This window comes from Leuresthes tenuis, unplaced genomic scaffold (assembly GCF_036924035.1).
Source record: "Leuresthes tenuis unplaced genomic scaffold, fLeuTen1.0.hap1 SCAF_22, whole genome shotgun sequence".
NCBI classification, from domain to species: domain Eukaryota; kingdom Metazoa; phylum Chordata; class Actinopteri; order Atheriniformes; family Atherinopsidae; genus Leuresthes; species Leuresthes tenuis.
The window spans coordinates 14,786,894-14,812,379 of NW_027325376.1; the positions used below are offsets into that span (position 1 = coordinate 14,786,894).

At 43.0% G+C, this 25,486-nt stretch overlaps 3 protein-coding genes across 5 annotated transcripts in view; 1 reads left to right on the top strand and 2 right to left on the bottom strand.

Annotated features, from left to right (window-relative positions):
* Positions 1-5: 5 nt before the first annotated feature.
* On the top strand, positions 6-3,187 carry anapc10 (anaphase promoting complex subunit 10). Of its 2 annotated transcripts, none has more exons than XM_072375899.1 (6): positions 6-209; positions 676-791; positions 1,048-1,138; positions 1,372-1,492; positions 1,593-1,646; positions 2,682-3,187. In XM_072375899.1, the coding sequence occupies exons 2-6, from the start codon at positions 677-679 to the stop codon at positions 2,859-2,861; spliced, it is 561 nt and encodes a 186-aa protein (XP_072232000.1). In that variant the 5' UTR covers positions 6-209; position 676; the 3' UTR covers positions 2,862-3,187. The 2 variants fall into 2 exon arrangements, with proteins under 2 accessions (XP_072232000.1, XP_072232001.1); XM_072375900.1 differs by having other exon boundaries at positions 6-179.
* A 3,629-nt stretch (positions 3,188-6,816) lies between these two features.
* LOC140281453 (tripartite motif-containing protein 16-like) lies at positions 6,817-8,735 on the bottom strand. The gene has a single exon (XM_072375886.1). The coding sequence runs from the start codon at positions 8,574-8,576 to the stop codon at positions 6,882-6,884; it is 1,695 nt and encodes a 564-aa protein (XP_072231987.1). The 5' UTR covers positions 8,577-8,735; the 3' UTR covers positions 6,817-6,881.
* A 7,397-nt stretch (positions 8,736-16,132) lies between these two features.
* The window catches only part of LOC140281450 (F-box/WD repeat-containing protein 7-like), a 39,776-nt gene continuing 30,422 nt past the window's right edge, over positions 16,133-25,486 (bottom strand). For both annotated transcript variants that reach the window (XM_072375882.1, XM_072375883.1), the window contains 8 exons: positions 24,064-24,200; positions 23,858-23,971; positions 21,335-21,516; positions 19,660-19,885; positions 19,496-19,562; positions 18,873-19,016; positions 18,436-18,585; positions 16,133-18,348 (listed from right to left, as the gene is read on the bottom strand). In XM_072375882.1, coding sequence (XP_072231983.1) covers positions 18,215-18,348; positions 18,436-18,585; positions 18,873-19,016; positions 19,496-19,562; positions 19,660-19,885; positions 21,335-21,516; positions 23,858-23,971; positions 24,064-24,200 — 1,154 coding nt within the window. In that variant the 3' untranslated portion in view covers positions 16,133-18,214. The remainder of the gene's footprint in view (positions 18,349-18,435; positions 18,586-18,872; positions 19,017-19,495; positions 19,563-19,659; positions 19,886-21,334; positions 21,517-23,857; positions 23,972-24,063; positions 24,201-25,486) is intronic.

Below are 25,486 nucleotides of genomic sequence, written 5' to 3' on the forward strand. Positions count from 1 at the left end.
AGCCGGCTGGAAAGATGGCGGGAGACACGCACACTACTCGCGACTTGACGCTGTTTACGTCATTAAAAAGCGACATGGACAATCAAAAGTGGGAGATTCGAAGTGGATGTGACAGCACAACATAACGAAGTTAAAACTACATTTGTTTCAGACAAACCCACATCAGATGTGTTTACACGGCACACGTGAGGCTACTATTAACGCTTCTTGTAAGTTGTGCTTTCATCCTCCCTATAAATACCTAAGCTTTAGGGGTTTTAACACTGTTAACTATGTGAAAATATTAGTTGCTAGCAGCTAGCTCTCGCGCCCCACCGAACACCATTAGAATGTTTGTTTAATATTTAGTCGTATGTGGACGTTTCCTACGTTTAGACAAAGATCTGGTGTCATGTTATTGAAACCCTAATCCCACGGTTAGTTTTTTATTAAATAGTTCATGCAGTTCGGTGGTTCGACGTTAAATATCAGCCTCAAAACTGTCAAGTAATGTATCTTCTATTCTGGCTTAATAGGATGCTAGTTGTGTCACTGAAATGCCGCATTTTCCTCAGAGAATCTCTAATTTTCCCGCTGTCTTAGAACAGACTTTCTGAACGACTGTTTGAATGTAAATAAATGTCAAAATGTCACCAAAGAACCAACCATTGCCAGCCATTGTTCCAATGGTTACAGAATGGCCACCCCGAGCAAGACGCCGCCAGGTGCCGACCCGAAGCAGTTGGAGCGGACTGGGACGGTCCGGGAGATCGGCTCCCAGGCGGTGTGGTCCCTCTCCTCCTGTAAACCCGGTAAACCTCTGAACTTAGAAATGCGCTCTGTGTCATGTGCAGAAGAAAGTGCCCCGGGACATAACAGCAAATCGTTTAGTCCTTGGCAGATAAAAAAAAATGAGATAAACACAACCTCAAATTAGTGAAACATGACATATTACGCTGTGCCAGTATATATTTCACCAAATCGAGAGAGAGTGTATACTTTCTCATTCACATTGACTATAAATACAGCGTGATGAGTCGAGTGTGGTAACAACCACCCTGTATGCAGGCTTTGGAGTGGATCAGCTCAGGGATGACAACCTGGAGACCTACTGGCAGTCGGATGGGTCTCAGCCTCACCTGGTCAACATACAGTTCAGGTAACATGAACTTATTTCAGTGCAAGAATATATGGAATTTAGAAAATATGTAACTTTTAGGAAATTTGGAGGATCCTGTGTTTTTATTGGCACACGATGCTCATTTTGTTTTCTTGTCATTTGCTGTTACGCTGCTCAGTATATCTGTGTCACGTGTTGTGCTTCAGTGGAGATGCTCCTGTATCCCTGAGAGTTGATAGTCTGTAATACAGTATCTGATGTGCTGTGTTTAGGAGGAGGACAACGGTGAAGATGCTGTGTATTTATGCCGATTATAAGTCCGACGAGAGTTACACCCCGAGTAAGATCTCCGTCAGAGTGGGAAACAACTTCCACAATCTTCAAGAAATCCGGGTAACTCTTTAATAAATTGCTGAGCACGCTCAGAAAGTCGGCCGTCTGAAGTTCCGGAACCTCTCAGAAACTCCTTGTCTGTCACCTTTTGTCTCTGCAGCAGCTGGAGATGGTGGAGCCCAGCGGTTGGATTCACATCTCGCTATTGAATCAGGTGAAATACAGACTGACGTAGTTCTTCTGACCGCTTGAATAACACATAGGCAAATTACAGCCCAACCTCATCTCATAATTGCGCCCCCCCTTTTGACCGAGATGCATCCTAACAGTTCTCCTGGTCTGGTCATTTAAAAACCTGAAAAAGTCACAAATTGAAGTTAGATTGAGGAGTATTTTTAGAAGAATATTGGGGTTGATTTTTGCCATCTATAATGACGTTGATCAGAATAACCACGACATTTCTGTGGCTGCTTTAGTACTAGAAAAAAACTTCTATGATGTCCTTACGAAATAAGTAAAAAATCCATCAAATACCTGACACAGGAGCTAAGAGATGCATCTGGACCTTCAGTCGATCCATCTACTGTTCATTGAAGCCTCAAGAAGCCATTCTTAGGGAAGAGAAAAAGGGAGAAAAGGCTGAGGTGTGCCAATTGATACAAGAAGTGGACAGAAAATCAGTGGCAACAGGTCTTATGGAGGGATGAATCCTCCCCAGAGCCCGGACCTCAACATTATTGAGGCAGTGTGGGATCAGCTCGACAGAATGGAACAAAAGGCAGCCTATGTTTGGCAGTACGTGAAGAAATGAAGCGTGGCTCGAGTGTTGCACAGCATCGAATGTTTTGTTTCTGTTGGATGAAAATTGTGCAGATGTGTAATTTAAAGTTTGACCTGTTGGTGGCAGTGTTGCCTCACTGTTCCGATGCTGTGATCCAGGCACAACAGGTGCCTTTGAGTTCCACTGTGGCTGACTTCATGGCCAACACGACTTGACGCTGCCTTAAAGGTTGAAGTCGGGGAGCAAAAAAACAAAAAAACAAAAAAAAAAGTCACCCAAAGTATCACAAGTTTCATTCTATGGAATACTTATTGGTTTGTACTATAAATCACAGACTGTTGTTTTAGATGATGTGACGGACAGAGTGACTTGAGGGCCGAACACATCCACTGTGTCACATTTTAATGTGTTGTCACAAGCAACTGTAGTGAAAAGCGGCTTAAGCGTGCGTCTGTATGTGTCTTTCAGCGGACAAACGAGCCAATCAGCACCTTCATGATCCAGATCGCGGTGCTGGCCAACCACCAGAACGGCAGAGACACACACATGCGGCAGATCAAAGTGTACACGCCAGTGGAGGAGAGTTCCATCGGCAAGTTCCCACGATGCACCACTGTGGATTTCATGATGTACCGCACGATCAGGTGATCGGACTGACGCATGACCAGGAAGTTTGGGAATTGCAAATAGGATGAGAGGTGATGGACATCTGGAACTGCTGCTCATTGAAAACTGTGACGAGACGCAGACGGACTGAATCGATCGATCGCACGCTGGTTACCAACCAGATAGAATTAAGTTCTGATGTTTTTAAATTGAAATATATACGGAATGCGGGAGTTTACTCAGTAAGCACACGGTGGCTTGGTGAGAACTTGGTCCTAAACTTAGATCTTCTTTGTAAACCTTCAACTTTTGTGCCAACGCTTCTCCTGGATTTGTTACGTAACACTGAATTAAATATTTCGGTAGCAGACTGTGACTTGTGTTGCTGTGTGAAACAGGAAACGAAGCTTAAGGAGCTAATTCGCTTGTTTATATTTGCTAATTGTTACAGTAATAATTTCTTCCCTCAGCTGTTATGTATTCGCTTAATCCTAAACAACAGAGAGCTGGTTTGGTTCTTGTTTGCTCTCTCAGAGACCAAGAGAAGTGACCCCAGATCATACCGCCTTGCACAGGTTTGTACAGTAAGTAACAGGCATGATGTTACCCTGATGCACCATGAGTCTGGAACAAGTTGCCATTTGATAGTGGGTGTGGTGTGTGTGTATCAGGAATCAATGTATATATTTGCTGACGTGCCGATTCGAGCAGTGTTTCTACATGATATAAAGCTGTAAAAGTAGATATGGGTAATTCTGAAATTGTGTCATGTCATAGTTTGTCCTGCAGGGCAGCTCTGACGCCATTGTTGACAACACTGAGTGCAGTACATGCAGCAGAGGACGCGTCACGGTGGGGCAGAGCCAGGTGGTACATTTCTGACTTGAAGCTGACAAACAAAGAAGCCGTAATTTCCCTTTTCAAGATAAATCTAACATACGGGCCCGATATAGATGTTCAAATAGGAATTTCTTTACTATCTTAACATTGGTATAAGCCTCACAAAACCCGTATAAGTATAACTCTGCTTTTTAATGGTCCTTTTAAATGCAGTGTGCCCGTAGAAAAGTGGCTTTTTGTGCTTCAGAATCTGTGGTTTTGAGCAGGAACTAAGCTTTTGGGTTTGAACTATAGACCGTACATAAAGATAGATGAAATCTTTCCACTTTCTCCGCTTTGTACGTAAAGGGAAACCGAAGGATGTAGGTGTTGACAGCTCAGACAGCTGTTCTGAAATGGTAACAGCTGACATTTTGGGAAACATTTGTCCTTTGAACGTGTTGCTGTTGATGAGAGGGCCACTCAAAGGATTCCTCTGTCCAAAGATGGACAGCCAGTGGCTGTTTAGCTTAGCTTAGCTTAGCTTAGCATAAAAACTGTAAACAAAACAGCTAGCTTTTCTCTCTCAACAAGTGACACCTTCCACCTTTCAGCATCTCTAATGTTCACTTCCCACATCCAGTCATGGAATGTGACTAACAATCCATATTCCACAACTGTTGGGACACTGTAACATGAAAGTAAAAACAGCAGTCTGTACATCACAGGCACCGATGCCCCCCTATACCATCAGAGATGCAGGATTTTGAGCTGATGAAAAGCTGAATGGTTTCTCCCCTCTTTAGTCCGGAGGATAAAGTGTCCATGATTCGCTAGAATAATTTAAGTTTAGTGTAGATTAGTGTGACCAGTTTTCCACTTTGCTTCGGTCCATTTTGATGGCGCATCACCATGAGGGTGTTTACGGATCATTTCAGCCTTTTTTCTTCAGGGCCAGAATAAAACAAGCGAACTTTATGCTTGTTGGAAAGCTTAAAGCCAACCTATAGGCCTCCACGTTTGTTTCACACTTTGTGTATGAAGCACAAGAAGGTTAAAAGTGACATTAATTGAGGAGCTGATCTCCCACTTGTGAGGGACAGCAGAAAGTAGGGACTATTTTCCTCTACACAAGACATTAATTAACAGAATCAACACCGCTCTGTTGAGGAATTAAGCTTTTTCATTAAGAACATAAACTCAGGAAGATAATGTGTATAGATGTCACCAGTCAAGTGAGAGGTAGGGTCATGTTGTCATTGACTTCTGTGGGCTCAGATTTCTCTTGCACCTCGAGATGTCGCCTCCTGCTGGGCATCAGACAAACTGCAGGTTTAATGCCTCGTTAACCAGATGGAGGCACAGCCCAGAACCAGGAAGTTGGACCAGTTCTTTGCATTCCAGCACAAGGTGATTGTGACCTGCTGATAAATGGATCCATTTCTTTGTTTGGGTCCCGTTTATCAGCGAGGTCAAGAGCTGCTACACTGTGGCAGCTGCAGTGTTGGATACCAAAAGAGAATCATGACTCGAATGCAGTATCGACTGTATTCAAATACATTTGTTTGTGACTTGATCTCACATGAATCCTGATAATTTTATACTGTTAAACCTGGTTCTGTGAGAGGTTATTTTGCATTAGGTTTTTGTATAATAAGCCAGAACCGAGACAGTTAAAGGGCTGCGTGAGGCTGACTTTGCCTCAGGTTGGGATTAGATTCGCAGCAGTGTAAGTTGGTAAAGAGATGCTTTATGTCAGTGAAGGTCCTCACAAGTGTAGGAGTCACGGCTCTGTGTGCGCGTGGACTGTTAATGTAATTGCTGTGGGCAGCGTGCGGTATAAAGCACACAAACATCGGACTGCTTTCATCTCACTAAGAGCACAAACACAACCCTCCCTCTTCTTATGGGCACAGCAGAGAGGACAGAATAATACAGAAATAACAGGAACACAACAGGGTGATGGTGTTCAGCACAGAGAGACTCGGCTCACGCAGCTGAATGTGCTGCATATAGTTGCACTGTTAAATTGTGCAGGAGCTCCTGTTATTTTTTCCATCTTTAGGGTCCGACGGTGCATTTCCGTGAGTGATGGTGACTTTAAGAGAGGAAGGAACAGTGCAGCGCTACAGCCTGAACATACATAATCAATCAGCCCTCGGTGTGCAGTAAAAAGAAATGAAATATGGGTTACAAACACACACCAGGCAGTTATGAGTATCTGTGGGGGAGCAGGCTGCTTTGGGTGTGTACAGCATTGAAGTAAAATGGAGAAAAGGCTCTGAGCTGGAGTAGCAGGCAGTGAAGCACCACAAAATGCTTTTTTATTTATTTTTCTAGCATGGACCTTAGGGGGTTCTTGTGCTTTATCGTGTTATAGGAAGATCGCCTGTCTTTCTGAGACGAAAAAAAAAAAATCCCATAGTATGAATCAATACATTTAAGGTTGAGACTGGATTAAAGTCAGGGAAAGTCGGCTGGAAATTGATGTAAGTAAATCTAATTGTCTCCGAAACGATGCTAGACAATAAGGACAAGCCCACTGTGGACCAACTCTGGTCCTCCAATTAAAATATATATATTTATTATATATATTTATATATATATATATAATTATATAACGCCAAATTACAACAAATGTCATCTCAAGGCACTTAGATAATATAGTCCAATTCAAGCCAATTGGAGTTCAATTCATTTTGATCATAATCCAATGAAACCCATTCTGATTGAGCGATAATTTGCTTAACTCACACCCTGCAAAGTAGGGAAGAATCATGATCCCCACTAGCGTGGTTCAGCTACTATAAGCACCACAAGGCTTTCACGCACACAGCCGTGTGACATTTTTGTTTCTGATTGCAGAGAATTGGATTACAGGCATGTAAAGTAATAAATAAAGTAAGTTTTCTCTGAAACTCTTACTCTGATTTTGCATTTGAGTCGATGGGGCTGGAAAAATGTGAGGCAGTCGGCTTGGAAGGCTCCAATATGAGACATTTGCCATAAACGATGTAGCCAGAGTAAATTTCCATCCATTCATTTCAAAGGGTAACTCATTTAGATTTGTTTTTACAGAAAATCACATATAAATCCTAAAGTTGCATAGCTAAAAGCAGTGGAGAGAGGAAATAAAAAAATCTTAAATGGTTACAGTTAAATCAAACCTTTTCCAAAATGAATCATTTCATTTTACATCGCCTTGTCTCAGCATCATTTTGAATAAAAATAACATTTGCGGTTTCAATCTTTCGGTTGGATGAGCTCAGCATTGTCTCCACCGGGATAGGAGAATAAGTAGTAATAAAACTGCAACCCAGCGTGGAGCGGCTGAGTGAAAGTGGTCTGGACTCTGTGGATCAGAGTCATGGTGTCAGAGACGCTGTAGAAAGACAGAACACCTGCTCTGTGGTCCAGATACACTCCGACTCTGGAGGACAGAGGACCTGAGACTGGAGTTTGGACTTTCCTGGAGCGCAGCGTATAACTCTTTGTGTCACAGCGTAAAGACCAGGATTTGTCATTGAATCCAAACGCACATTCATATGACTTCCCTTCTCTGCTGATATTCTTGTACGCGACAGCGATCTCAACTCCCCTCCCTCTCCACTCCACCTCCCAGTAACAACGTCCAGTCAGACTCTCTTTACTCAGGACCTGAAAATAATAGGTGAATCTGTCTGGATGGATCGAATAAGACTGTTGTTGTTTCGTTAATGTTGCCCTTCTGTTCTCCTCAGATAGCAACAGATACATGTTTGCTGTGTTTGGATCCAGTGTGATTTCTCGTGAATATTTTAAGAAGTCAGCTCTGGTCTTTGGTTCTGGTTCTGGCAGTAAAACATCCACTTTAGACACGGTCAGTGAGATGTTTGTCCACTGCTCTCTCAGAACGTCCTGTAGTTTCTCTCTGAGCTCTGACACAGCTGCTGTCACATCCTCAAAGTACCTCAGAGGACGAACTTTGATGCTGGATGAGTGTGTAGACTCCCTGAGTGCAGACAGTGAGGGGTAGCTGTGTAGAAACTGGTTGTGATCCTCTGTGTGTGAGAGCTGCTCCAGCTCGGTGTCTTTCCTCTTCAGCTCAGAGATCTCCTGCTTCAGCTTCCTCTGAAGCTCTTTGACTCGACTCACTTCAGTTTCCTGCTGGGATCTGAGCTGCTGCTTCACATCAGAGCTTCTTTTCTGGATGAGACGGATCAGCTCAGTGAAGATCTTCTCACTGTCCTCCACTGCTTGATCAGCAGAGCCGTCGATGGCCTCCACCTCCTGTTGGAGCAGCTTCACATCTTTCTCTCGGTCCTGGATTCTCTGCTGGATTTGTTGTCGACTCCCCTCCAGCTCCTTCTGCTTCTCAGTCCTTTCTGCTGCTGCTGGGACCGTTTCATGTCCTTTATGTTCATCCATTGAGCAGAGATAACAGATACTCTGCTGATCAGTACGACAGAAAATCTTCATCACCTCATCGTGACGAGAGCAGATGTTCTGCTGGAGTTGCTTGGAAGGATGAACTAGCTTGTGTTTCTGTAATGGTGGAGCATCATAGTGAGGTTGGAGGTGTTTCTCACAGTAAGAAACCAAACATACCAGACAGGACTTGATGGCTTTCAGCTTCCTCCCAGTGCAGACATCACAGGCCACATCTTCAGGTCCAGCATAGCAGTGATCAGCTGGAGCAGCTTGGAGTCCAGCCTTCTTCATCTTCTCTACCAACGCTTCTAACATGGTGTTTTTCACCAGGACAGACCTCGCTTTGAAGGTCTTCCTACACTGAGGGCAGGTGTTGTTTCCTTTCTTCTCCTCTTCATCCCAGTGGGTTTTAATACAGTTCATGCAGTAGCTGTGTCCACAGGGAATAGTCACCGGATCCTTCAGTACATCCACACAGATCAAACAAGAGAAAGTTTCTCGGTCCAGCTGAACTACTCTCTGCGCCATTTCAATTCTCTGTAACAATGACTTTGTAAGTATCACTTCCTTTTACCTAAAACTAGATCTGATCTAAACAGATCTGGCTTCAGAATGACGTGTCAATGAGGTGTGTCTCCTCTTCTATGGTAGCACAGTTTGGTCACACCCAGCTTGTAGGTATGTTGTTGTTGTCTTGTTAGTTTCAATAACGTAGTTGTGTTGTACTGCCATTATGCGCCAGGGGCCCAGTACATCCGTCTTCAGCATTGGTTTTCTTGTCGGAGTTTTCCCTCTCATGAGCGACTTGCCAGCCAAGGCTACAGAGCATCCCCTACCCTGGCTTGTAGATATGAGAAGGAGGGAATAAAATTATATGTGGACAGGGTGGATCTCTCTGTTTTATTGCAGGAAGGAGGGGCAGTTAGATATTGGGTAGTTCTAGGAAAAGGAGTGGTTTGAAGCAGACACTGTGCGTTTAACTTCTTTTTTACACAACGAGAATTTCGGTCTTGGCATCTCTGGGTTTGTATCCTGAGATTTTATGATTAACTTTTCTGTTTTCTTGAACGTTTACACCATCAAAGTATAGCTGCTTTTATTAAAAACACTAAGCTCGCGTCTGAGGTCTGAATATCAACTGGGCTCCTGGGGTTTGACATCTTTAAACTGTACCAAAAGCTGTGATGGCATTCAGTGGCATATTTCATAATAAGTACATTAGTTTCTTTATTTCATTTCCTTGTTGGTAAACTATATTTAGGGAGGCTATTCCAGCTGTCATTTGGCAAGAGGCAGGGTACACCCTGGACAAGTTGCCAGTCCATCACAGGGCATGCTCTAAACCAGGCCTCTTCAAATGGCGGACCATATAGGGCCCAGAACCAAATTCCATGTGGCCCAGCATATCGTTCTGGCAGAATAAATTAATTAATATATAAAAATCAGAAGCACTTCAGACATTTCTACATTGATGGAATAAATTCCTACAGTAGTACGGACTATGAATGCAGCACTGGGTTACCTAGCAACATTAATACCATAATGGAGCACATTGTTCTGTTTTGAAGTTGTACGAGTAGAATTGGTGTTCTACGAGTATGCCTTTTTCCACCCCAAAAAAATTGAAAACGAAAACTGTAGATTTAACCGTAAATTTGATATGTAATGAGTGCATGGCGGTGTTAAAAGATGCGGAGGCACCACATCAAGAAACACCAGACTTTCCTGAGGGATCACAGGAGAGGACTGCTAAAATGCGGATGTTACAACAGGAGCTGTACAACCATAGCATGGTCATGCACAGCCCAAGAAGGAGCTACAGCGGCATCCCTTCGCGTTTCGTGGATATTGGCAAGGAAGAAAAGGTCATTTGCAGACTTGGAAACAGTGAATGACTGCATGCTCGCGGTCCTAGATGAGGTATTAAATGATGACAAAATTAAGTGTGACATCTGCCCAAAAAAAAATTACCTCTAAAAATATACATTTGATTTTGTGCATTTTTAATTTGCCTTTGTCAGAGCTGACTAAATTCAAAAGAAAAAAAATAATACACTTTGGTTATTTTTTCAAAACATACATTTGTTTTCTGTTATCTATTGATGTATTCGAGTTTTAACTTCTAGTTACTGGTCAAAGACAATTTCTGGCCCTGTTAATTTTTTTGGTCTGATAATCTGGCCCACCTGAATATATTATTTAGGAGTCCTACTCTAAACTATAGGATAGTTATTTGAATTAATAACGTGGGGCAAAAACCTGACCTGAAAAGACGTGAGGAAAGGTGAGGATTTCGCAATGACTGTGAGTGAACCTGGAAACTAAATACTGGGGAAGGTGATTGGTGACGAGGTGCAGCTGTGAAACAGAAAACAGGTGACTTGAGTGAAGCTAAGTGACAGGGGAAAAAACATGACAAGAAATTAACCTAGAAACATGGCAAAAACCTGAAAACATGACAAAAGAAAACTTAAAACGTGACAATTTCCAAGTTTTCAATATCATTTCACTCATTGTATATGTATCGTAATACTTGGTTTAGGTCATTAATCATGACTACTTGATAAGGGTTAGCAAATCTTAACAATTTTGATAGGGTTAGCAAGCAAAACTACATGGTTAGGGTTAGGAATCACAACTTTGTGGTTAAGTTTAGGAATCAAAAATACATGGTTAGGATAAGGAATACAAACTACTTCATTAAGATAAAGAAATAAAAACTTGTCAGGAATTAAAACTACTTGGTTAGGGTTGTAAATCTAAAATAGTGAATTTGGGCTTGTAAATGTTCTTGTTTGGGGCTAAAATGCATCTTTTCACAAGAGTAATTGAAACTGAAAATAAATGTATGTAACATATTCTGACATATAGTGGTCAAGTTGGAGATAGCAACCATCCCAAATGCCCTCCACCCATTATGTAGCAACGATTTGCTTCTTTATCGGTTGGCTGAATTACCTGGTGAGGAAAAAACAAGCAACTCTGGCATCTCTCCAAAGACCCTTGTTTTTATTCAGCGAGTTCTATCTCGGAAGAACTTCAACAATACTTGTTCTTGTTTTCTGCCTTAATCTATCCCAAATGGTAGCTCTTGGCTGTGGTTACATGTGTGAGTTGTGATTGTTTTGTAGGTGGAGCACTACTGTCCTCGCAGCTGTACAAAGATCATAGTATGTGTGAGTGTGCGTCCAGGTTTTCAGCTTGTCGAGAATAAACTTTTTTTTTTTTGGCAGTATAAATCTAGGGTGTGTGTGTATGCCTGTGTATTTGTGCAGCTAACCTGCAGAAAGGCAGCTGGAAAAACATTTCTCATCTATTACCCATGAGACTTCGCATGCTTTCTGACAGCACAATAGAAAGTCTCCTCTGGGTGGATCATAAAACACACTGGTAGTGTCAAGTGGAAATAAATGTGTGCTTGGTGAGGAGCTAAAACTGCATGTTAGAAATAAAGAAAGAAATGCATTTGCCAGCTTTACCGCAGGTTATTTTCTTTTCTTTGGTCTAATTCCATTTCCTCAGTTTCTTTCACTCACTCTTCTTTCCTCTCCACCTTTTCTCTTTATACATTGATTTTTACTTACTTTCCTGTCTTTCCTTCAGTTTTCCTTTCCTTTTTTTCAGTTCTCTTCCTCTTTTCTTAATTTTTAATTTACCTTCAGCTTTGCTATCCCCGGATGTGATCTCTTCAGCTTTTGACCTCTTCTATCTTTTCATTCTTCCCTTAATTTTCCTTAGCCTTCCTTTTCTTACACCCCTTATCTTCCCATTTTTCTGTCTTGTTTCTGTCCTTCTTTTCCTTTCCTTTCTTCTATCCCCATTTTATGTTTGCGCCAGTTACCCTTTGCCTGTAACTTTCCTTGCCTTTGCCACTTTCATTTTCTTCATTTTTTTTTTGTCTTCTTTGCCACTCCTTCCTTTCCCCCTGCTCTTTTGCCCTTGTTTCTCCTTCCCTCCTAACTTTGCCTTTTTCCTACTCTTTGTCTTCCTTTTTAATTTCCTTCATTTTCTTTTTCCTCATTTCCATCTCATGTTTTTTTTCACGCCTTCTCTTTTGCTTGCATTAATTTCCTCCGTTTCCTTTTCCGTTCCCTTCATTTTGATTCCACGACTCTTCGCTAATTTCTTTTGCTCAGTTTCTTTTCTTGTTTAATTTCCCCCTTCTTTTCCCCTCCCCTCCCTTATGTTTAGATGATTGGATTCCTGTTCACATTCCGCAGAAGCTCTTTACTATCAGGCTGCTATAAAAACTCATTGCACATTGATCTCACTCGTGTTTAGTGTATTTTATTGGCTGCGTGTCATAACAATAGAAAATCCATAAAATCGTGTTTGTTGAAAGCAGAAAGAAAAGGATTCAGACATGTTGAACACAAACGAGCAGCTAAACAGGATGTGGAGGATATTATTTTATTAATGAAGCTCAGAGACCATACACACACACCTCCTACGTGTTGTTGTTTGCTACTTGTTCTGGATGTCGAGGCCCATTCTTGTTGCATAATGTTATCGGCTTTGCTCTCCCACAGACTCCCACATACCGGAGCAGCAGCACAAAGCTCTGCTGTGTGGTTCAGACAGGAAACGTGTAGGAAGACGGAGGTTTAAAGTTGGAGTTCATTGTGGTGTTAAAATAAGGAAAAAGCAGGAAGTCTTCTTTAAATGGCTGATTTTGAATGAAATGAACACCATACTATTAAGCTGCTTGTGAGCAGAAACTTTAACTCTGAAGTTCATGTCAACTGAGCAGTGCTAAGTTGCATTAAACAAAGCGTTTTGTCAGTTAGCGCAAGGCTGTTAAATGGGTTGGTCTCAGTTCAAGCTTGATTATTTCCGCAGAGATTTGTTGCCCCAGAATTTAAAACCACACCTGCCTTAAAATGGGAGAAACCAGGGTCTGAGTTTACCTCTAAGGAAGCATTTTACCTCCAAAAAGCTCCTATTAGGAAGACTGCTAATTTTCAGAATCTTCTGTTTTAAAAACCTCCAACTCGGTTATGTGTTTTTTTTTAGCTTGACGCAAACAGCGTGGAGCCACGGAAGAAGTTGTCTGCTGAATGGATATCGGAGCCGTTCTTGTTAAACTTTCAGCAGGATATTGAGAAGATTACTTACAAAAGATATTACCCGTCTGTGTTATGGCAAAATGGAAAAGTGTGTAGCTGCAGGGCGTCGTGGTCGCCACGACACCCACACACCATCATAGCTCCTCCTCTGTGCTTCACAGTGAGAAACACACATGCAGATATTTCACTTTAACAAAAAATGTTCAGAGTGTGCTCTTTTTAACTAATCGTTTATGATGGTTGCCTGGTTTAGAACCTCCTTTGAAATCAACGCCATGCATGTGCAAGACGCTATATGAAAAAGTGACCATTCAAGACAATGTAGGGGATTCGATGTGCTTGATTTAGGATCCTAAATCTCACGCAGTGTTGCAGCTGTCACTTTTTATGTCGTGATTTTCACATCAAGCCAATTCTGATCTCCTTTATTGTCTCCATGGTCGTTGGTTAAATCCTTCAATGTGGAAGTTCTATATGGGCAGAGTTTGCAGGTGTCCTCCCTGATGGAACACAGTATACTGCACAGTATGTGGAAACTTAAACTGACAAAGGAGCCAGTTGCCTGCGTGAGCGTAAGGCAAAAGGTTTTTAATATTCTAGCCCTTGTACAAGAATGTCTTTTTGCTGCAGTCCCAGCATGAAGACCTGTCTGACCTGTCTTTTCTTTCCCCTCAGCCAATAGAGAACCTATTATACGTGTTAGTTCTACATTCCAGTCAGGTATGCTTGATTTTCATAGGTTTAGTTCACGCAAACTGATGCTGACAGTTTCCTTGTGATTCACGTTCACAGATCAACGTTTTCTGGGGTGGAGCTGTCTGAAAGCACAGCAATGTTCTGCTTGTCTCTTTGAAGCCGTATTGTGGGCTTCAGTGTGAGATTTTTCACTGCTGAAGTCATATGTTGGTCACTCGAATAAGGTTGTCTGCTGAAGAGAGAACTCTTCAGACCTGTTTGTGGAGCCAACTCTCATTCCCAGGGCATCAAAAACTGATGTTCCGTCAAAGTAAACAACATTCTGGGGTGTTTACTTACCAACAAGGCTGTCATTAGCAGGCAGGTGAGGGGGTGGAGGAAAATCATGAGACCGAGAAACAAGAGTTGTTGCCAGTCTCAGTTTTGTTAGGTTTAGGCACCAAAAGTACCTATTTAGGTTTAGAAAAAGATTATAGGCAAAGATAATCACATTAAAAACTAATGCTGTAGGCTACCCTCTGCATGGATCTGTGATATTGGGGTTTCTGACAAAAGAAAGATCCAAACGCATCAGTTCACGCTGGCGATTAGAGTGTATCTTCATAGGAGTGGCAGGTAAATGGTAAATGTTAAATGGACTTTTCTAGTCTAGCTGACCACTCAAAGCGCTTCACTACATGCCTCATTCACCCCAGTCACACACATTCATATAGCACGTCTTAAGATTCATAACTACGTGCTTTTTTCTAAGCATTCACACACATTCATACCCCCAATGATACACTGGGGGGGCAACGTGGGGTTCAGTGTCTTGCCCAAGGACACTTCGACATGTATCCTGGACATGTAACCACCGACCTTCCGATTGGTGGGTGACTGCTCTTCCTCCTGAGCTACAGCCGCCCCTTTTGATAGGCTGTCAGTTCCCCACTCAGTATTTTTAAAGGACAAATGAGTATCGAACAGGTGCAACACCTGCACGGCCCGGTACTGAAACCGACCCATTACAGGTTTTCACCTGTGTTTCGTCACAGCTTTTGAAGCTTTAGCACTCAAAAATGTCTTTGAAATGTTTTCACTCTGACGAATCTTCATGTCTTAGAGTCACGATAGATCGTTGTGCCTTTTGACTTTGTTGCTTAGGTTTTGCTGCATTAGTCCTATGACTAGATCAGCCATCTGTTTGAGACTGATCCTCTCAAAACACATTGGCATTAGGGATCATCTCATTAAGCTGTTCAACTTGTTGATACATTATCAAATCATTGTATAAGGCATCTTGATTTATTCGTTACATATGACACTTGTTTTATTTAGTAGTTTTTTCAGTAAAGCTCACGAAAGAGTCACTCTGTCCATAGTTACCCATTTAGACCTGATGCAACATCTGCACGTTACCCATCAGGCCTGAGGTGATGCGTTACACCATCGTCTTCATATTTATGCACGAATTATGATTCTAAAAAAAAAAACCATGAAGAAAAAGTCCATCTACATCCATTATTGAAGGTTTAAGCTCTCAAATGTCTTTTATTTTAATGTTCTAGTTTCATGAGAGGCTGAGAGACAAAAAGGTTTTATTGGAAAGTTTTAAAGTTTCTTGGAAACCATCTGGTTTTAAAATGGTTTTTTTTTTCAACAAACCGACCATAATGTTTGTCTGATTAGGCTAACTGGTGTTTATTTGAATAACTCACCATTTACTACATGATTATTAAATTAGTGAACTGAAAGGATGATTAGTTAACTGTTTATTTGTATCATTAGCCAAAACTGATGTCTCATTCTCAAGAAAATCTCTTTTCTGAGGACATCTGTAAAGATGAAAACCGGCAAGAATAACAGCTGCAGTCTGTTAAATTCCCCACGAAACCCAGCGCCGTTTGCCCAACCACAGTCATAGATTTTCGATTAAAAACAGAAGTTATGAAGGCTCCTTGACCAAAAATCATTCCGCATCCACTCACATCAAATGCAGAACCTAAAACAGTTTTTCTGGAAATGATTACCTTTCTGTCGTTACCGTGCCAGTAGATGAGCCTCGGTGATGTACGATTCATTTTGAAAAGACTTTGCAGCCAATACTTAATAAATGACTGTGTTGTAAATACAAAGCAGTGTCTGCATATAGGACAAATTCCAACTTTTATCGTCAAAATGGGCTATAATACCAAATAGAGTACATTTTATAGATGTAATGGTAATTGGACACGAGAGCAGACTTTGGCTATAAGCAGAAAATGGCCTTAAAACACAGGAATCAGCATCACACTAAAGTATTCTTCTTTAAAAACGGATATAAACAAGACAACCAGGCAGCTCTTTATAAAAACTCCTCTTTATTGATTCATAGCCATCCATCCAGTCCTCTTTTCATTCCACCAAGACAATATTTTCTGGTTTTCTTATAAAAAAAAAAGCTCAATATGTACATCCTCTATGTATTTACACTATTTTACATGATTACACTGTCGGAGAGCCTCACACCTGCAAAAGGTCAGCTCTGCTGCCTCAAATACCACTTGTTGCCGAGGGAGATATCGCCGAAAATCTCTGCCTACTGGCTGGGAGTGTTGCCTGGCAACAACGGCTTTGTCGGATTAATATCTGCGACCAGGAACCGTTTTAAATTATTTATCTTTTTCTTTCTTTTTTTTTTTTTTAATCCGTTTCATTAGCTGAGGAAAAATATGACGAGATGATTTACAGAACGTCTCTGGAAGCAATGAAAGAGCGATTCAAACCATATAAATAATAAAAGAAGTTAAATATTTAATGCTGTGATTCAATGCAATTTGAATTCAAACATAGTGTAGTGACGTTTGAGAGATTCTGCTTTTCAAGTCCTCCAAATCGGCTGTAAATTTGGAGCAAATCTGATCACTTTGGACCACCATTCGCTTAGTGTCAACATTAAAGAGACTTGGCGATGTTTTGTAATACTGCTGAAAAACCTGTGAACCGTTGAACAAATAGTAGCCCATCTCCTCATTGAAAAGGCTGCATATAAGGCAGGTTTAAGAGTTTTTCTGGTTCATTTACAGCTGCTTTGATTTTAGATCCTCAGCTTCAGGTGGATTTATTGAACTTTCAGGAGGAAGTGACAAATACTTCAAAGAATTACGAGCAATTTAGCGTTCAGTGAACCCCGGAGTTCAGTTGCACTTTCAAATGTCAGTGGCACCCGCCCACTTCTGATGTTCGATGCCACTGCAGATGAACAAACCGGATTGTTTTCCCGTGGACGTTTAACAGGCTTGAAAATGTGCGATGGTGGGGATGTGAAACATTTCTGCTGCTTTTACGAGGCTTTGGAAGGGATTCCTGGTGAGCTTAACTTTCAAAACTGAAGCTAAGACGCACTGACGGTCAAGTCTGTGTGTCATTAAAATGTCTCTGCCACGTTTTCCTCATTTACTTCAACTTTTAGCAGCATTACGAGGAAAACTCCCCCACGAATCCCAAACATTTGGGTCTGTGAGCGATTAAACATGCAGCAGATTTGTGGGCTTTTTTTTGGGTGACAAGCAACTCAAAATAATTTTGTCCTCTTCTCATCTTTAAATGAATTTGCTGTAAAGCTCGAAAGACGAATGTTTAAAATGGTCCAGCTGTTGCAGGTGTGAGGCTCCAGGTGTGGTTTCTAAGTTGGTCCTTCCCTCTTTGCATGATGGGAAAACAAACTAGACTCAAACGCCACCAGCGTTTCCTGCACTGCTGGCTCCAGCTATGTTTTTTGCCCCAACCACCGCTCGTGTAACAGTCTTGGAGGACAAAACACGGCGAGCAGAGGCAGCGGAGGCGAACGATTCGGTCTCAGACGGACAAAACGACTCAAGTTTGAAAACAATACTGACTGAAGGTGAGGCTCTATTGGCATCGGCTGAAAAAAAAAACAAAAAAAACCCCAAACTGCTCGTCTCCGATGCCTCTAAAAGTTGCTCATCTCTCTGGCCATAAAGATTTGGTAGATTTGAACATCACTGTCAGCCTCTCGTTGGTTCAGCAGCAAATAAAAAAAAGTGAATGCCCTCGTCTCTCTTCTCCCATCGGCTACATTCAAAACTTTGAAATTCCCTCTCGGAGTCAATTTTTTTGTTCGAAATCAATCCAACGGTCTGTCCGACATTCACACGTTGCCATAGAAACACCCAGCACCCCACGGCCCGTTCTCTTCGGTCGTCCATGTTGAGTTTCCAGGTCGTCTTCTTCTTCTCTGCCAACCCATCAGCGCGTGTTGGAACATTCACACCGGTCTGTCCGACTGATGGGAGGAAACCCCGATCCAGTCAGGACTTTGGTCAAAAAAAGTAAGAGCTTCTGCAGCTTTTTATTTGAAAAAAATACCCCCCCTCCCCCCTTTATTTTGCGCTTTCCTGTCGCGTCCTTCTTTAATGATCCTCCTCAATCTGTCTCCTTCCTCTTGTCGTCCAGGTCGAAGTCCAACACGAGCAGCTTGGTTTCCTCGGTGCCGTTCCTGCTGCCGGCGGCACACACCAGCCGGGTGTCGGACGCTCTGATTCGCCACACCACGCCACCTGTTGAGAATCAGAGGACCGTGATTGGTTTAGCATCGGGTGCGAGTCAGCAGTTTGGGGCGAGACGTGCCGGGCTGAGGTCCTCACCTGATCCTCGGCTTTCCAGCGCCACCACATCCCGCAGCCAGGCTCCAGTCCGCAGGTCCCACAGTTTGACCGTCCCGTCGTCGGAGCTGGACAGAACCAGACCTCTGCAGAACTGAAGGCACGTCACCGCTGACTGGTGCTTGTTGGGTCCTGTAGGAAACACATCACCGTACTGTGACCTCTCACCCTAACCATGATGCCTTTTCAGGTAATTAGTTTCAGGTTATTTGTAGAAATGATGTCAATGACGCCATGCAGGGTGGCCTCTCGCTGCACAGTTATCTGTAATTAAGCATGCGGCGCTTGTCAAACTTTGTATCCTGCTTTTAGAGTTGCATTGCTGAGTCAGCACACAGCCATGCAGGGACTGTCACCTTCATGCTGCTCTTTGTTTGCTCTGATAGCTGCTCTCAGCGGGACACATATGTTTATCTCACCTTGCAGCGTGTGGAGACACTGTCCTGTTCTGATGTCCCACACTCGCACAGTGGAGTCGGCGTTCCCGGACACCAAGACGTTGTCACGCAGCTCCATGCCGCTGGTCAGCGACTGGTGGCCGGTCAGTGTGTGGACACACCCACCTGCAGATGACACATTTGAGTCTGGGTTAGTGCAAGTCCTCTTCACCTTAGTACTTAAACCATCATTTCTTTTCTTTTCTATGATGATGATTTGTTGGTGCAGCTAATTTCACACAGTGTTGTTTTGGATGAACGACCACTAGGGGGCAGCAGGTAGTCAAAATGGTAAGTGGTTAGAGCAGATTTACTTTGAAGTTTTAACTACATCTGATGATAATTCTCTTTAATATCTTAACAATGCAACCAGCAATAAAGTGGATTATACTGGAAACACTTATTTTAGTATATTACTGCAAACAAATTGAACCGTTTCCATCTGTTCAATTGGTTCAGTTGAGTTTAACCCATCATGATATGATTCAGAGGCTGAGAACGTTTCAGTGAGCATCATCGAGCTTTCCAAGCTTAAATAGTCATAACGGCTTCAAGAAGTGGATACAGTTAGTGTCACATCTTCATACTTTACTGAGTGACTCTACCTGTCTCTGCATCCCAGACTCTGATGGAAGTGTCTAATGAGCCGCTCACCACAAACACACCGTCGAACTGGAAAGAAAAAGTAACAAACAGACCCACTTAAAAACCAAAACGAGGAGCTGAAAGATGCTAAAATGACCTGCACAGCTGTCACCGATGTGTTTACCTGCAGCGAGTACACTCTGTTGGTGTGTCCCTGCAGCGTGTGCAGACACACCTCCGTCTCGGGGTCCCACACCTTCACCATGTAGTCGTAGCCGCCCGACACCACGCGGCGGCCGTCGTACTGCACGCAGCGCACGGCCGCCACGTGGCCCGTCAGCACGTGCTCGCAGCGGCCCGTCGAAACGTCCCACACGCGCAGCGTCGTGTCCCGGGAGCCCGACACCACCCTGACGAACACAGTGCATGACATCACTGCAGTGTCGGCCAATCACGTCAGCTCAGCGTCTTAGTAACAGGCTCAGCTTCAAAACCGCTCCACTTTGTGTGATGAGACTTTTGTTAATACGTTTTTCTGGATGTGTGTTAGTACGGCTCTTGATGGTGTTCCTACGCTTTCGTTCTCATCTGTTTGTGTGCAATGGCAAAGCAAACCCTCTTTCAATTCTAGCGCTTTATGTATCAGGACATGATAAAGAGTGATCTGCTCCCTTACTCTTACAAAATACTTTAAAAAAATCAACTAAATCCTGCTTCCATAAGGATTAAGAGGTAATTAGTCCCTGATTAAATGCACTTGATGAATTGTGAGCAGTTTACTGGACTCAGGTGTTAGAAAAACTAGGGTTGATGGGGGAAATGTCTCTTAGGTTGGTAAAGTTGCATCTGAACAAAACCGCAAGTCTTCTAGAACCTGTTGCCATGAAGCTGTTTGGTCATAACGCACAGCACCGCCTTTTGAGGCTGTTGTGCAGCCACAGGACCTGGGCGCCATTCAAACTATTCTAGAGTCAGATGTGAGGCCATCTGTCAGGCAGCTAAAGCTTGGCTGAAATTGGGTCATTCAACAGGACAATGATCCCAAACACAGCAGCAAATCTACAACGGAATGTCTGACAAATGAAAAGAATCAAGGTGTTGCAATGGTCCAGTCAAAGTCCAGACCTCAGCCTGACTGAAACACTGTGGTGGGACCTTAAACCAGCTGTGTATAAATCAGTGCTGCAAACCTCCATGAACTGAAGTCACGTTGTAAAGAATGGACCAAAATTCCTCCACAACGATGTGGGAGACCAATGTCATCATATAGGAAACTATTCTTTTATGTTACTGCTACCAACGGTGGTTCGAGCGTTGATTCACGGGGTGTCGTTTTTCACACGCTTCCTCTGCATTCGGATTTAATTTTAAACCATGACAATGACACGGAATGCATGTTGATCTGAGCCTGTATTTAGCTTCTTTTTTCTTTTTCACGTGACATTAAAAGTGGCTGCTCTCGTCACCCGAGAGTGTGTGTGTGTGTGTTTTTACAGATGTTAGCATGCATTAATAATGCCGTGTGTGCGTGTGAATTTATTACACTCATGTAAATGAGTGTGTGCTCATGCGTTATCTGTCTCTGCACACACGCCTGTATTGTAGAGTTGTATAAATTAATAATATCTGTCCCCTGTGTAAGCGTGTGAATGTGTGTGTGAGTGTGTGTAGATGAGTTCTAATGTGTTGGCTCCGGATGTATTTGTGTGTGCATGACCATTACAAACAGTCGTACATCACTACGGAAACAAGAGGTCAGTACAAAACATGCATACGTGTACGTGTTGGTTGTCATGGAGATAAAGTTTGGTGTTCCTGGAGTGTGTGTCTGTGTGACAGGGGGAAAAAAAGTGTATTACCGGTTGCCATGGAGATGCATGCAGCGCACGGTGGATGTGTGTCCGTACAGCGTGTGCACACACTCGCCGCTCTCGGCGTCCCACACACGCAGCGTCCGGTCGGTGGAGCCGCTGATCACCGTGGCAACGGCCATCTGACTGCACCACACGCCGCCGGTGTGACCCGTCAATGTGCGCAGACACTGAGACACAGAGACGAAAAAGGATGTCAGAATATTCCAACAAAGTTTCCAGCTTTTCATTTCTGTACACGATTGAAGCATTTTTTTGGTTTGTTTGTTTTTACGAAAGCTCTGGCACAGATTACAGGAGAGCTGGATCACTTCTCTGGCACAGCCCAAAAACTCTCAGTGAGGTTGAGGCCTGGATTCTGTGGTGACCAGTCAATGTGTGAAAATGAGGTCTCGTGCTCCCTGAACCACTCTTTCATCATCCGAGTCTGAGGAATCCTGACACTGTCATTTTCAAATGTGTCCGTCCCATCGAGGAATAATAGAATTCTACAACTGGGAAAAACCAGCTCATTCAGGTTATTCCTGAAATCAGCTGACCTCATTTTGAGGACATATATTGTTGCTGAACCTGTAGAGGACGGACCCTGACCCTGCAGGCTTGTATAGTAAACACAAGGCACGATGGCTGCAACACCACATCCACTTATGTTCTTACCACGATGTTAAGGTTAAATATGGACTCCGAGCACCACGTGACCTTTTTCTGTCGCTCTAAAGTCCAATCTTTCCACTTAACAGCATTAACCCTCACTCAATGCTGCACGCTAACTTGTTTCTGAGCGTGACCATTCAAGATTTTCTCCCAACTCTGCCTCGAAAAGGAATAAATCACGAATGACAAACTCACGTCACTCACACAAAGCGGTCAATTCGCTGCTCTCGTCTTGTTTTCCGAGCATCTCTCACATTCTTTGCAGGTCTGCGAGTGCATGCGTGTCAATATTTATTCCACTTTCACAGCTACTATTGAAGGACGCACACGCACGCACGCACAGGGAAAAAGACGGTTTCACCTTGAAGGTGTTGTCGTGGTGGTTGCCGCGGCAACAGTGGGGAAAACTTTGCCTTGGCAACTGTTGCGGAGACGGAGGAGGATACTGCAGCCTCCAAACCGCAAACGCTTTTTGTCAAAACACGACTGTCTGCTGCGCCCGAGCCGCCACGTCCTCATCATGGCGCTGCTATGAATCAGGACGCTTTTCAGTTTCACAGAGACCAGACGATGAAGCGCACACCTCATCCCCGCAGGCTACGGTTGAGGGTGTGTGTTTTTCTCTCTGCAGAAGGCAACTCCACTCTCCCCTACACACATACATTAACTTAAGACTGACTCTAAATTAAAACTCGCCATGAATTCTAATGAGCTACAGCCTGAGGACTTGCCTTTACGTTTCCAACAAGGACAAAGGTCCCTGTAGTGCCACTGTGCAAACAGATTCAACGAAACATAAGCACACACGCAGGCAGGTCTAGACGGAAGAGAGAACAGGTGTGTCGGGTTCAAGAATGTTCAACCGAAACCAGATAAACGCGCAGAGTCCATGTGTTTTTCTGAGTGTCGACATCATTCGCTCCTGACCTCTCGCAAAGCTTAACCGGCCTCGGAATAATAGTGGAAAATAAATGACAGCAGTTTATGAGCTGGATGCTGGTGTCACAGCTCCATATTAAAAAAAAAAAAAAAAAAAAGATGGCTTCCTTTAAGCATTAAGTCCACTAAATACATATGTGCTGAGTCAACATAATCTTCATTAAAACATTATTAAATCTTGAACAAATATTTTGTGAATGTTACTCCTGTCAGTCATGTTAAATGAATGAAAACAGGTCCAACCTTACCGTTTAAACTGAGACTCAGCCCTCGTAAATAAGTTTAATCAACTCTAAGACGTCATGTTGACCCAACCCAAACAGACTTCCTTATAGAGGGAAAACCAAAGAATTGTGTGGAAACAAGTTATTATTCTTTGTGCTTGAATTTCCCTCAAACCAAATCATTAAACCAACCTAAACCCAACTCATTTATGTTAAGCAAGCATATTGCTAACCAGTCAATAAAACACGTGGCTTTGTTCTCTTCTTTTCACATATATATAGTGCACCGTATAAGCTGTGCATTCAAACAAAGCCGCCCCAGGCTGTGTGAGGGTGCTTTAGTGTGTCTCTGTGTTTAAACAGCATTTCAGGAACACACCCTGACTAATACGACTGGTCCGCCTGCCTTCTAGTGTGTTCTTTTCTTCTCTGTTCTGCCATATAAGCTTTGCAGTGTCATATTAGAGGCATGTTGGCCTACATTAATGCCTCTGTTAAACTTCGATCAAGAATGCAACAAACAAAGCCTGCCTGCCATTTAGCTGCTATAAAACCAAACAGATCCCCAAAATGAACGCATGCACCGTTTTTATTCTTCTGTGGGGACACAAACGTGAAACTGTGTTTGCGGCTGAAGCAGCAGAAAGTGGCGGTTCATAAACTCCACACGCGTGCCTCTGCCGCTGCATCCTACCTTGCCGGTGATGGCTGACCACACTTTGAGCGTGTTGTCATCGGAGCCGCTCACAATCAGGTCGCCGCTGAACTGCAGGCAGGTAATCACGTGATCGTCGTGACCTTTCAGCACCTACGGAGAATTCGACAGGTTTCACGACCCCCACAGTCTGCGTTTACACATCAGATATGCTCGGCAAAGTTGGCGTGCGTGTAAAAGTCTACCATGGGTTCCCGCGTGTCCCCCTTCCTCCAGTTGGTCTCGATGCGATGTTGTCTGATGTAGGCCGACTTCCATGGGCTGACTGCAGCACTTGGTCGTACACACTCTCTGCTACGGTATGACACATACTCTGATATACCTGAGACAAAAGAAGAAAAAGCTTAGATCAGAGACTGCTTCGACTGGTCTGAATGTAGCATAAAAAACAGCCGCGCTGCAATGAAAAATCACACAAGTTACAGCAGATTTACTCGGGTGAAATCCAGTGTTGCCGCAACTAAATATGACGTATAAATTAACAGGAGATCTGTCCAAATATCTCCTGTCCAACAGCTGTAAAACATGCTTCCATGTACAGGCTATCAAAAGTCCTATTTTAGTAGGACTAGCACCATTTGGTTTATTTATTATCATGTATATGTACTGTCACATTCAAATTTACAACAGAAAAACCACAACAGGGCCACCTGCTGTAATTTCATAGGACTCCAGAGTTACGGTAGCTACATCTACAAATATAAAACCAGTAAAATATTAGCAATTAGCCAGCTTAAACTTATTTCGTTTGGTAAAATCAGTGTCAGCTACAAGCAGGAAGTGTATTACTTGAATCTAACGAGGCAATAGCTTAATTCCAGTGATATAAGCTAATATTAGCTTGTAGCTTTGAATCTACCAGGAAACATGACTGTAATATGAGCTAACACTGATTTAGCTGTTGTAATTTAAATAAGAAGTTCGCAAAAATGAGCTCATTGCTACGACAGCTAAAATAATTATCCGCAGGTTGTACATAATTTGATATTGATCTAAAGTTGGATTAGGAATGACTGTCATGTAAGTGAACATTAATAGCTCTAACCTCTGACCTTTGACTGCAGTTTAGCTTTATTCTTATGATGTTGGCCTACTGTCTCAACTGCAGCTTTCCATACTGTGTACAGACCAGTTTCTATTCTGTTTTTAGCTGTTAGCTCGTCCTGTAAGTGAACATAAATGCTAATGTCATTAGTATGTAAGTGGGGCACCACTAATGAAGGCTAGCTGCATTTGTATTCTCACTGACTTCTTGCTAACTCCAGCATTGTTCCCACTGGTATAGCAGGAGGGTTAATAATTAGGCTTATTTATGAAGCTGGTGAGCTGCAGTTAACGCTGGCTTCATTAGTATGGCTGTGGTGTGATGCTAACGTTAGGTAGCCTCATTGGTATGGCTGCTGAGTGCTGGCAGTGAATCTCGGCAGACTGGCAGAACGCCCAGACGCGCGCACGCACACACACACACACACGCACACACACACACTCACTCAGCCACTGCATTGCGCTGAATGAATGAAGAGTGACAGACTGTGTGTAGCTGTATTTGCATGTTACGCTCGGGTCAAAAAGCACTTTACATCCAGTGAGTTCATCCCTCGGTTTGAA

Coding starts and splice junctions, on each gene's coding strand:
- anapc10 (XM_072375899.1), top strand. CDS start 677: ATGGCCACCCCGAGCAAGACGCCGCCAGGTGCCGACCCGAAGCAGTTG. Junction 792..1,047: donor CCTCTCCTCCTGTAAACCCG/GTAAACCTCTGA, acceptor CCCTGTATGCAG/GCTTTGGAGTGGATCAGCTC. Junction 1,139..1,371: donor CTGGTCAACATACAGTTCAG/GTAACATGAACT, acceptor TGCTGTGTTTAG/GAGGAGGACAACGGTGAAGA.
- LOC140281453 (XM_072375886.1), bottom strand. CDS start 8,576: ATGGCGCAGAGAGTAGTTCAGCTGGACCGAGAAACTTTCTCTTGTTTG.